General features: G+C 41.3%; 2 protein-coding genes across 3 annotated transcripts; one reads left to right on the plus strand and one right to left on the minus strand.

Annotated features, from left to right (window-relative positions):
* Positions 1-1,147: 1,147 nt before the first annotated feature.
* Positions 1,148-7,187, minus strand: zbtb49 (zinc finger and BTB domain containing 49). Of its 2 annotated transcripts, none has more exons than XM_008409526.1 (8): positions 7,117-7,187; positions 6,030-6,203; positions 3,983-5,124; positions 3,852-3,898; positions 3,697-3,770; positions 2,856-2,938; positions 2,604-2,765; positions 1,148-2,303 (listed from the first exon to the last, which is right to left on the minus strand). In XM_008409526.1, exons 2-8 carry the CDS (start codon positions 6,179-6,181, stop codon positions 1,582-1,584), a joined length of 2,382 nt encoding a protein of 793 aa, XP_008407748.1. In that variant the 5' UTR covers positions 6,182-6,203; positions 7,117-7,187; the 3' UTR covers positions 1,148-1,581. The 2 variants fall into 2 exon arrangements, with proteins under 2 accessions (XP_008407748.1, XP_008407747.1); XM_008409525.2 differs by lacking the exon at positions 7,117-7,187 and adding an exon at positions 6,557-6,720.
* An 84-nt stretch (positions 7,188-7,271) lies between these two features.
* Positions 7,272-10,418, plus strand: lyar (Ly1 antibody reactive homolog (mouse)). The gene is made up of 9 exons (XM_008409524.2): positions 7,272-7,482; positions 7,573-7,773; positions 8,325-8,439; positions 8,529-8,636; positions 8,749-8,829; positions 9,263-9,581; positions 9,702-9,752; positions 9,946-10,031; positions 10,168-10,418. The coding sequence occupies exons 2-9, from the start codon at positions 7,652-7,654 to the stop codon at positions 10,303-10,305; spliced, it is 1,020 nt and encodes a 339-aa protein (XP_008407746.1). The 5' UTR covers positions 7,272-7,482; positions 7,573-7,651; the 3' UTR covers positions 10,306-10,418.
* The last annotated feature ends 1,248 nt before the right edge of the window (positions 10,419-11,666 follow it).

An 11,666-nucleotide genomic window follows, 5' to 3' on the forward strand; every position in this document is an offset into this window, starting at 1 on the left:
TATATATATATAATTTCGTTGACCCTGTGGTGTTGAGTGAGTTGTAAGAGATGCCTTCACTTAGCGGATCAGGAGAACATCTGCCACATCTGGTACCTCTGTGGCTTTTTGTCGCCTTTAGATGTTTAGTTGCAAACTGCATAGTTTCTAGCTCCCTCTGTAGGCTTTTCAGCAGCATTACAACAACGTTACGGCAGTGGGTATCGGGTGCTGGTTCCAAATGTTAAAGGTAGTATAAGGTAGCATACGTCTTAGACAGTAGCTGCATATATTGAACCTGTAAAGTCATGAGGTCAAAGAAAGCACAATTCGGACTAGTCAGTGTAAACTGCACTGCTCAGTTTTAACGCCTTCCTTTCTCACATAGTGTGGTTTTGATCAAGATTCTGATGAAAGAAATTTTTGGTTCAATTGCAAAGACTTACCACAGTTTTTAAAAATGTTTTGCATATCATTATTTATGTATGATCTATAGAATCTACGGAGCTAAGGTGTTGGTTTGAGATTTCCGTTCACTCAGAAGGAAGAACAGTATTATAACAGAAAAAATACACAATTATAAAAACAGGAATTGACTAATAGTTGATACTAATAGTCATTTTTTTTTTTTTTTTTGCTAATCCACACAGGATCAAAATTACAGGTTGAAATATATACATGCACCCTTCTCCCCACTAATAGTAGAAGAAATGTTCCTTAGCATATATCAGAAATATACCAGACTCTTTGTTGCCATCACTATGCTAATTCTAGGTAGATATTTGACCACTTATCTTGGTAGAACTTGTTTAAGTTGGTTTGCTGTTCCAAAAAAGAAAAAAAAAAGAAAAGTGGACCAGTATGGTCCACCCATTTTCAATCAGGGTTTAGTCAGATTCTTTCCAGAAACTTGATATTGATGTATCCATTCCAAAGCAAGTTTTGATGCATTTAGCATGAAATTGCCCAAAAATGCCTTTTTGGGCAATTTTTGGGACATGATAAAACTTTAAAAATTAAAAGCTCACTCTACCTATACAATGATCATGATTGAAAATGTGTTATTGGGTCTGATCAATGTGTTTCAAAGCAAGATAACCTGATGAAGGAGATTCATACAGCCACAAAGATTTTCATTTGAAAACGACGAGAAAATAGTGCAGGGAAGTGCTCTTATTGAAAACAGCTGGTTTATTGTTACCTGACCAGAATTCAATATCACATGAAAATACATCTGTCTCGAGCAATGATTTAAAAGTGCACTGCTGCGTGTAAAATATAAACTATTTCGCTTCATTACAAGCTATCATGCAAATATAACAGTAATTCATTCTAAAGTAAACAAATGTTCAGTGTGGCACATCTTAATAAATAGTGGGTGTCCCGTTGAGCAGTTATCAGCTAAACACAGTCGTTACCACAGAATCATCAGCCATGTATTTAAAGGGCTCTCAGAAGTTTAGGATTTTTTTGTTTGTTTGTTTTTCAGTTCACTGACTTGCAGCAGCTCTAATGACAATTTTCTCTGAGATAAAAGCAACTGCTCACATGATAAAGAAAACCTTAAAGGACGGAACAACTAAGCTGCTCCTGCGTGACAATTTACTGCTCCATGTCGTTCTCGTTCTCATTCTGCAGCGTCTTCATCGCCAGGCCCCACAGAGTCACGCTGGAGATAAACTGGCCTTCGCTCGACTTGTAGGGCCTGCCGGACCCCGTGAAGGAAGCGCAGTGGTTGTCCGACGGAGGCAGGTAGGGTCTGCCCGCGGGGTCTCTGTCCAGACACGTGTTGCCGTTCTCCACGTACGGACCGTACACGGCTTCCTGAGTGGGCTTGTTCAGTTTCAGGCGGTCGGCGGGCAGCAGAGCGGCGCCTCTCTCCTGGTGGCCGGACGAAAGCAGGTGATGGGGAACCAGGGAGCGCAGCTCTGGAAGGGAGGTCAGAGCGGGGCCGAGGTGCATGCTGGGTCCTGGAGTCTCTATGGGTTGTATTGCTTGTGCGGGCGGAGGACTGCATGATGACGGTTTCCCTAAATCTGTGTCAGGCATGATGGCAGAAAACTGCTGCTCGGTGGTTGCAGCCGACGGTTTGCTCCGGCGGAGCGATTTAGTGAACGACGCCGGTCCGTTCGAGTTTTGGGTCTGCTCAGAGCTGGCTGTGGCTGGGCTGGGGGCAGACGGCCCCTTGCAGTGCATGTTGCTGTGCCTCCTCAGCATGGCGGAGCGGGTGAAGCTCTTTCCGCAGGTGTCGCAGACGTAGGGTTTCTCACCGGTGTGTGATCGTATGTGACGCTGAAGGTCTCCTGAGTCAATGAAGCGCTTTCCTGGACGAAGGAAAACACCGCAGATATAAAACACGGCCTGGATTTCAGATTAAGCCGCTAGTTTTAGTGGGATTTGTCATCCCGGGGCAGCCGAAGTTCGATAAAACGGACAAACGGAGAGAGAAAGGAAGAACTTCAATGGCTGCAGTGAGAAGTAAAAACCGTTTCTATCCAACAGTACTAGATACACTGTCTGCAATCAGTTTGAAAACTGACACAAAGGAAATTCATGTAATTGTGAAAAAAGGCCATAAAATGACAACTCTGTATCTAATCTCTTGGTAAAAGGTAATTCCTTACCACAAGTGGCGCAGATGTGGGATTTTTCTCCAGTATGGCGGGCCTTGTGCTTCAGCAGCTTCCTGTGTGTGTTGAAGGACTTTCCACACTGGTCACAGGTGAATGTCCTGTCTGTCGCATGAGTCCTCTTGTGCTCTTTGAGATTACTCAAATTGGTGAATCCTACGCAAGAGACACGAGTTCAGCTCAGCCTTCGAAGAAACACGTGAGCGACGAAAACGTGTTTGTTTACGCCGAGAGACGTAGCGTTACCTCTGCCGCATATGTCACACAGATGCGGCTTCTCTCCTGTGTGGACCACTTTGTGGCGCTGAACGTCCCCCGATGCAGTAAAGCTGGCAAACAAAGATTTGGGTTAACATTAAAATCCGTTATTTTGCTTAAAGCTGTGTGTACGATCCCAAATTGTACACAAATTTGTACAGACGGACACATTTGACATCTCCCGTCTTTCAGATGTGCGAAAAGCCTCATCAGTTTTGTTGTTCTTGCAGTGGCATTATATCACTATGAAAATATTATAAAAAATTTAATTTGAGCACATTTAGTTAGTGAGGAAAAGCACAATATTAGTTACCATGCTTACTACGCGCAGTGGAAAAAAATATGGATCAGAAGGAAATTAATTTCTGTCACATCATTTTTTTTATACCCCCAAGAAGCACAAAGTCATGGATTACCAATCCCCAGAAAATATAATAAACATTAAAAAGTATAAATAAATAAAACTTTAGGTGTACACATTTTTGAAGTGTTTGTTAGGGGTGCCAACATTTGGGTCACCGGGTATTAAAAAAAAAAGTTATTCTTAATATGGGATTTTTTTTCTTAAGAAAATTAAAGGTTGGATTAAAAAAAAAAAAATCCAAATTCAGGAGCTATATATATATATATATGTGTGCTCTAAAAACATTTATTGTGCCCAACTCTGGACATTATGAAAAAAAAAATCACTAAAACAAATAAAGCCAAGTTAAATCTAATATAAATAAAAACCTCAATTGTTATTTTTGGGACAATGTAAATGAAGAAGCTTCTAAAATGGACACATTAAAGTTAAAAGGAGAATTATTAAATGAGTTGATCATACTACCTTTTACCACACAGCTCGCATATGTACGGCTTCTCTCCGGAATGTCGCCGCAAATGGGTCTGCAGGTTGCCTGCCTGCAAGACAAAATCCCCTCGATATCTCTTCATGACGAACAAATGTGAAATAAGAGACTCTGTGGCCAGGGGAGGAAATACCTGAGAAAAGTTCTTGCCGCAGACGTTGCACTGGAACGGCTTCTCGCCTAGAAGCAGAATATTACAGTTTGTGTCTGAAAACGTCGGGTGAATTATTAAAGATGAAGTACGTTAGTGCAGACATGTCATACCGGTGTGAGAGCGCTTGTGCAGCTCCAGGTTGCTCGGATGTTTGAAGATCTTCCCGCACAGCTGGCAGCAGTACTGCTTGTGCCCTGCTTGGTGAGGAGGCTCCGGCTGAGGCTTCAGATTTTGCTCCTCTTGGTTTCCGGGAGGGGGGCTCGGAAGCTGGGTGTCCGCTGCCTCAGTACACTCCTCTCTTCCTAAAGGGCTGCTGCCGACTTGAGCCTCTGGGGCTTCATCTGGAGCCTCATCCGGAGCCTCGGCGTGGGCGACGGGCCCCCCTTGGAGGCTCTCTTTGGGACAGCTGAGGATGGGCTCGGCGACTGACTCGGCGCACATCTCCTCCAAGGCTTTCTGAGACCGGAGGTAATTGTATTTCTTCAGGTAGACGGTCTTCTTGGGACGCACGGGCTTGTTGACTGCGGAGTCGGCCGGGTCGCAGGCAGGGGTGTTTAAATTATTCAAAGGGGTCAGAGAAGATACGCCGTTTTTCTCTGCTGATACAGATGTGCAAGGAGGGCTAGGCTGGACCGTGTTTCCTAAAACCACAGGTGCGCTATTGCCACCCTGACTCATTCCGAGCTGACATTGCTGCTCTTCCACCAATACCAGAGGCCCTTGATTTGAGGACGCACTGTTTGTCTGAATTGCACTTTGTTTGAAGTACTGCTTACTGTAGAAATTGCGGAGCTTGTAACCGTGAACGAGCTGCTTTTCTGCCGGCGCGTGGGAGACGCTCTGTACGTCACACGTCGAGCCGCTGTTAGGCACCGTCCCCGGCATCCTCCTTGTGTGATCCATGTCGCCGTAGTAGCCTGACCTCTGGGGGTCAGGCGGGCAGTGGAGGTCAACGTCATGTGGCAGGTTGCTCCCCAAGAGGCAGTCGTGCTCTGAGCTCAGAATGCCTGGGAGGGCAAACGGAGGCATCTCTACGGGAGGCGGACAAGGCTTGAGGAAAGCGTTGCACATGCTCTGCACATTCGGGACCTGCAGACTTTGAGCAATGTCCAGGAGAGCTTGCACGTTGTCCTGATTAATGTCGATATGGGAGGTGTACATGTAGTCCAGTATTTGTCCGATGCCGCCAACATCCTGGATCACCAGGTTGAACACGTCGTTCTTCTGACTGGGAGAGTTTTGGAACAAAGACCTGAAAAGAATCAAGCCAGAGATCAAGTAGCATATACAGGAATATCTCGGGAAATTAGAATACCATCGAACAGTTTATTTATTGCAGTAATTCCTTTGAAAAGGTGAATATAGTATAGATACTTTTTAAGTATCAATATATTTTATTTTGGTTGATTATGGCTTTGAGATAATGAAAACTTTGAATTTGAAGACCAATTAAAAAAATATTCTTACAAAATAAAAAAATGGTTCAGACCCTTGTAAAATTACCTTCCTTGAACCTAGAATTTCAATTCGGCTAAAAAAATGCAACAGATATCTCAACATAATAAATCAACCTAAATGGCTAATTTTTGGGGGGGCGAGAAATTTCTCTATTTCTATTTATATTTTAATGAAAAATGAAAAAGGCAGAAGTTATACAAGAATATTCTCAACAATCAATGGGAAAAAAAATAAAACTTTGTACATACAACAATCAAACCCTTTTTGTAATTGTCGACCATCTTTTTGTCTGTTTGTATTGGTATTGTGATGATTTATTTTCAGTGATGAGCTTTCCGGTTGGAAGGCCTCTTTGCCATCACCCTAATCTTTTGTTCATTTTACAGCTTCTTTATTAGATTGAAGAAATGTAGGCAGTGCATAGAGGTTGTGAAATCTAATTGTGCAAGTTTTATTAGCTAGTTATATATAAATGAGCAATAATAAATATTTAAAATTACTCTGGTATTAAAAAAATATCATAATTCTATATTGTATATGAACTTCAAGTTAAATGGAATTACTAAAATAAATGAACTTTTTGATGATTTGATTGAGATGCCTGTACATATTTGGTTGTTTTTTCTTCTTCAACATCTCACTGTAATTTAACAAAAAAAAAAAAAAAAAAAAAAAGAATAAATAAAGACATCAAGGCACCTGAAATAGGAACTGAAAGCAGCCAGGACATTTTTGTGGGCTTTGAAGCAGACACCCTTCACCACCAGCATGCAGTCACAGAGAAGCCCTTGAATCCTCTGCTCCTGGAGCTGCTGGAGGAGGTAGGAGCTGTGGCTGGACAGGGTGTCCATGGTCAACCAGCTGCTGCAACTACTGTATAAAAACAAAACACAAGAGTCACGAGTCAAGAACAACTACTGGCTAAACAGACCTCTTCTTGAGCATCTCAGGCTGACTAGTAACCTGACAGCACTTTCAAAAGCATAATGTATATCTATATCGTTCAACATCAGCGCGGAATACGGAGTCTGAGCTACGAGACCACCCATGCAAAAATTGGACGGAACAGTCGAGGTAGCGTCGAGGCCATGGGAGGTGACGTAAACCGATATCGCGCAACTCTTTGCGGAAATGTACAGATTCCACAAAGAGATGTTACCAATTATCAACCATTTGGTAAAAGCAGGTCTTAAATTAGTCCGAATTGTAAGAAAAATATTCCCCACCTTTTATTGGGATGATCGGTCACTTTACTACAGCATAAACACTACGTCACTTCCTGGTACGTCACGTATTTTGAACTATCTAAACATGGCTCAAACAGTGGCAGTTTTCTTACAAAACAAGAAACTTTTATGCTTAAAATTTAACTGTGAAGCATGTTTTAAAAACATTTATAATGAACGTTTTTCCAGTCACAGGCGCAAACTCGATACATGCTTTCCTTGCCGCTTAGAAACGATACGTCAGCTCTTCTGCCATATTTTGTGTGGCACGTCCGATAGTTCAAGTGCGGAAGTAACGTTGAAAACAGTTTTCCAAATAAAATAATTCAAAAATTTACATCCACTTAAAGAATGAAAAGGACAATTGACAAAAAGAAGAAAAAGAAAGCAGCGGCAAAAATCTCCTTAAAATTATTTTACCCTTATTTTTCCTACTTTGCATAATACTTAATATTTAAGTATTAAGATTAATCACTGTTTACTACTACTACTACTACTACTACTACTACTAATAATAATAATAATAATAATAATAATAATAATAATAATAATAATTTTACCTAAATATGAATATTAAGGAATTCACCCTGGTTGGTGGAATAAGGTGTAGTTTTGCCAAGTTGTAATATTAAAATTGTCTTCAGTGAAAGTGTACCAATTCTTGGCACTGTTGAACTACAAGCCACTTCCAATATGGCGGTGGCATTGACGAACGATTCTCCAGTAACTAGATAAACCAGGAACTCTGTTTTTCTGAGATGCGTTTGACGTCGGAGCGCTAATCTTGTAGTTCCTAAGTCCGGACATTGTCACGTGTGTTTTGAAAAGTTGATACGATAGGAACGTGTGTTTCGCATGGTTTTCAACGAAGTTTAAGCCAGAGGTTTACAGATATCCGTCGCTACGTGCAGACGTTGTTTTTAACGGTAAACGGCATTAGCTTAACCGAGCGTAACGGCCAGCCCGGTCCTATTTAACCGTGAAGATTTAATCGATTTTTTGTTTTGTTTTACTAGAGTGCTATTAATTTATCCCGCATGTTAGCCGCCTGAGAAGGGTCCACAGTAAAGAAGACACGAAGCGAAGCTTATCATTATGGTGTTCTTCACCTGCAACGCGTGTGGCGAATCCTTGAAAAAAGCCCAAGTCGATAAACATGTAATGAAGTGCCGTGGGTGCCAAGTTCTGTCCTGTATCGACTGCGGAAAAGACTTTTGGTAATAACTCTTTCTTTAACTAGCTGTTTTTTTTTTAGATGCGGTACTGTCTAAATGTTTAAAATGTGCTTCATTTTAAACAATTCCAATGACACTCTGGCTGTATGCTTCATGTCATTATTATCATGAAAGAACCTCTCCCACATCCCAAAGCAGGTTCTGATAGGTCTTCTATCCAGCATTGCCCTCCATTTAGCTCATGTTCCTATCAACTCTAACCACCATCTCTGTCCCCACTATATAAAAACAACAAACAAAAACAAAGACAACGCTATAAGTGTAAGTGTAAGTGTAATGATGCCATTGCGGTGTTCTTGATATTTTTAGGGCGACGCACAATTTTGTGTCAGAGCACCTTCTTCCTTTCATGCTTTGTGGCGAGTTGTGCAATTCTAACACATAAATAAAATCATCGTAAAATACATTACAATCTGTGGTAGGAACACCACATTGCAGAATGTGAAAGAATTCCAGGTGTTTGAAACGTTTTTTTTTACAAGGCACTTCACCACATTTAAGATGGTGTCTCATCTTGGCTGTGTCACACGTAGGGGTGAGGACTACCAAAACCACACTAAATGTATCAGCGAGGACCAGAAATACGGTGGGAAAGGTTACGAGGTCAAGGCGAATAAAGGAGATGTGAAACAGCAGCAGTGGTTACAGGTAAGCGGTCCTCACTGAACATCAGCATATGCGTGAGTAAAGAGGGTTGCTTCTCTTAATGCTCGTCTTGTTGTACCTTTGTCATGCAGAGAATCGGCGAAGCCATGAACAAACCCGGGGTCAGCGCTAAGCTGAGAGATGTGCTCTACCAAGTTAGCGGTTATGAAAACGTGCCGAGGAAAAAGGCAAAGTTTCAGGTCGGTATTGCGTACAACAGTAAAAGCTGTCATTTTGTTTAAAGTGCTTTAAATGAAGGAGGAAAACTAAGGGTGATGAACGGGTGATAAATTCCTTTTTCTCTCTCTTCAGAACTGGATGAGAAGCAGTTTGAACATATCAAACACTGGGCTACAGGAAGAGGTGTGGGACATAATTGCTGCTGCAGACAGTGTAAGTTATTTTAGCTTGTTTTATCAAGATAACCATCATACGCTTGGATGTCCCACAATTTTTTGTGCTTTGGACCTTTTGATCAGTTAGAAGCAAACATGACTTTTTTGTATAAAAGATGTCAGAAGGCTTAGATTTCAGTATATTTATAAGTTGTATTTAAATGTTCTGATAATGACATACAAAAAGCATTTTATTGCTTTACTTATTGTGTTAATGTTACTTGAGCTGTAGTGTTGCTGGTATTGCTAGTTTACTAATAGCAACAAGAAAAAGAAATGTTACAACGAGAAATGAAGCCTTGTGATCTGTAGCGCTGGCCTTTGATTTGCAAAGCTAGATAAATTTATATGTCTGTTCGTTTAATAATCGATGTAAAAAAAAAAAAAAAAAGTTTCAAAATTAACTTAGTTCTTTATCACCCATCTATAAGGCTCCTCCGGCCACACAGATGACCAAAGAATCTGCAGACATGGAGGCTGACATCCGAGTGGACACCAACAGAACTGAGGACCAAGAAGAGCAGTCGAACACTGAGGAGGAGAAGAAGAAGAAGCTGAACAAACGGGAGCGCAAAGAGGCCCGTCAGCAAAAGAATGGAAAAGTTCCCAAAAGAGACGAAAATGAAACTGCAGGAGAAACAAAGAAGTGCCAGAGAGGCAAACAGAAAAAAAAGGATAAAAAGAGAAAACACGAAGGAGATGAAGACCAGACTGAGAACGGCGTTGAAGAAGACTCCAAGAAAACCAAGAGTAAATAACATTTTACTCCTTTAAATTGAAATGGTCTGCTGTTAAAGCATGCTTAATTATGTTAAGTTGTTTCTACGTATGTTTGCTTCAGATTTTATATCGACTCTTGTTCTTTTGCAGTTGATGAAGCTGCAGAGTCAGAGGAGACTGAAGATCAAGCCATGTCTCAGGGTAACACTTAAAGTTCTGCCACATATTTCCATCACACTTTAATGAATATGTGTGTGGCTTATTAATTAGAACACCAAAGAAATAAGAAAATATTTTGTATTAAGATTCCAGCAGAGGTCAGTGTCGGCTCTTTGTTTTCACCGAGGGGAATGACCCTCACCAAACCTAACCATGTTTCCGATCACTCACACAGGCAAATTCAACTGGAAGGGAAACATCAAGGCAGTGCTGAGAGAGTCACCTGACCAGGAGCTGTCAGTGAAAAGACTCAGAAAGAAGGTGAGAAATTAAGCAGCGCATTTCTGTGTGCATGACACACGTATTCAACTTGACACCTGTCCTCTCTACCATGACCATCTTTAAATACAAAACGTAACTTAACATTGGGTAAGGAGTGTATTTCTGTCCTTTGCAGGTTTTGGCAGCCTACTACTCTTTCGCTGGTGACATAAATTTCAAAACGGAAGATGAGCTGTTGGCACTTTTCAACAAAAAGATCACCAAAAACCCCAAGTTTAGAGTACTAAAAGACAGAGTGAAGCTTTTGAAGTAGACTCCTCCTTTAACGGCACATTCTCCATGAAATGAAAGTTATTATTGCTGTCCTCCTTGGTGGCTTTTTATACAAATGAACAATTTCGAGGATTAAATGGTTTTACTCAGCGAGCCTGGTCGTCGTAATCAATACACGCACGCTTGGAACATGCCAGTTCTGTTTAATGTATAAAATGACGATTGCAACGGAAGGCTGCTCTGTTGCGCATTCCGAGCTCACGGTAAGGCTGGGGAATGGCACCTTATCTGCGGGATTGGATGTTGCCGAGGGGAGGAGGGTGTAGAGACGCAGGGAGAGGTGCACCTGAGCTGAATCCGACTCTCACACGGGACGAAGCTAATGCACATTCCTCTGCACTGCGAACGGGGTTCACTTTTCCGGAGACACAGAAGCTCCATAGAAGCAAGGCGCTTGGTGTCAGCCTCAGGTGAAGTTTTAATGCTTTCTGATTTTCCACGACTAGAATAAGCAGTTTCTTTACCCTGTACACACATGCTTACACACACAGACACACGCGCGCACACGCACAGAGAATGAGTAAACCTGCCCAGCTTTATGAAGCTCCTCTAATCCCAGAAGGTTTAACACTGATGCTCATTCATCACGCTGCTTACCTGTAACGCTATATGGCATACTCTGGGTTTTAGTTGAGCTGTTACTCAAGTTTGCTAGTATTAAAATGATGTTTTCACATTCAGCCTACGTCAGTTGGATTTAAGTCTTGTATTTTGATCCAGACCACACAGGATATTGAGTTAATCACATCTTTACTGTTTTGGAGGTAGGGAGTTGTTATAAAAACATTGCATATATTCTCAGAAAACTCCAGGAACTTGTCATAAGTTGCTAGGGTCAGAAGGTCCTAGCAACCTAAAGTTGTCAACCGACTAGAATGGTGTTTCAGATTAACAGCCTGGCCACAACGATGGTCAGTTATAACTGCTTTTCAGCTAAAATAAAAGTGAACCAGAAAGTACTTGCTATTTATCAGTGTGTATGCTTTTAACTTCTCACTTCAGAGAGTTCAGAAGTAGGACAACCGTGTCAGATTCTTGCTCTATGTAAAGGTATACAGTGAACTCAAGATGAGGTGTGGCACATAGCCAGCTACTATGTATTCTGTAAAGTTAATGACTGAAGGAAGGAAAATGACAGAAAAAAAAATCTTAATTTTCTGTTTGACACAAGATAGTCAGATAGGCTGATTCTTTATAAATAAGATGCATGGAGGCCATTAAGCATGTTGGGGAAGCCAATTCCAGTCTTGGAAAAAAAACTTTTCAAAGTCCAAATTTTGTTTCATCTCAGAATTATGAGATGCTAAATTATAATTATAAAGTAGCAAAGCCAAAAATTAG

The sequence above is a fragment of the Poecilia reticulata genome, linkage group LG5 (genome assembly GCF_000633615.1).
Source record: "Poecilia reticulata strain Guanapo linkage group LG5, Guppy_female_1.0+MT, whole genome shotgun sequence".
NCBI classification, from domain to species: Eukaryota; Metazoa; Chordata; class Actinopteri; order Cyprinodontiformes; family Poeciliidae; genus Poecilia; species Poecilia reticulata.

Excerpts from the sequence above, each read along its gene's own strand:
- zbtb49 (XM_008409526.1), bottom strand. The coding sequence starts at position 6,181 with ATGGACACCCTGTCCAGCCACAGCTCCTACCTCCTCCAGCAGCTCCAG. Across the intron at positions 3,771-3,851 it reads GCGGCAAGAACTTTTCTCAG|GCAGGCAACCTGCAGACCCA; the intron begins GTATTTCCTCCC and ends TTTGTCTTGCAG. Across the intron at positions 2,939-3,696 it reads TGCGAGCTGTGTGGTAAAAG|CTTTACTGCATCGGGGGACG; the intron begins GTAGTATGATCA and ends TTTGTTTGCCAG.
- lyar (XM_008409524.2), top strand. The coding sequence starts at position 7,652 with ATGGTGTTCTTCACCTGCAACGCGTGTGGCGAATCCTTGAAAAAAGCC. Across the intron at positions 8,830-9,262 it reads TAATTGCTGCTGCAGACAGT|GCTCCTCCGGCCACACAGAT; the intron begins GTAAGTTATTTT and ends CCCATCTATAAG. Across the intron at positions 10,032-10,167 it reads TGAAAAGACTCAGAAAGAAG|GTTTTGGCAGCCTACTACTC; the intron begins GTGAGAAATTAA and ends TGTCCTTTGCAG.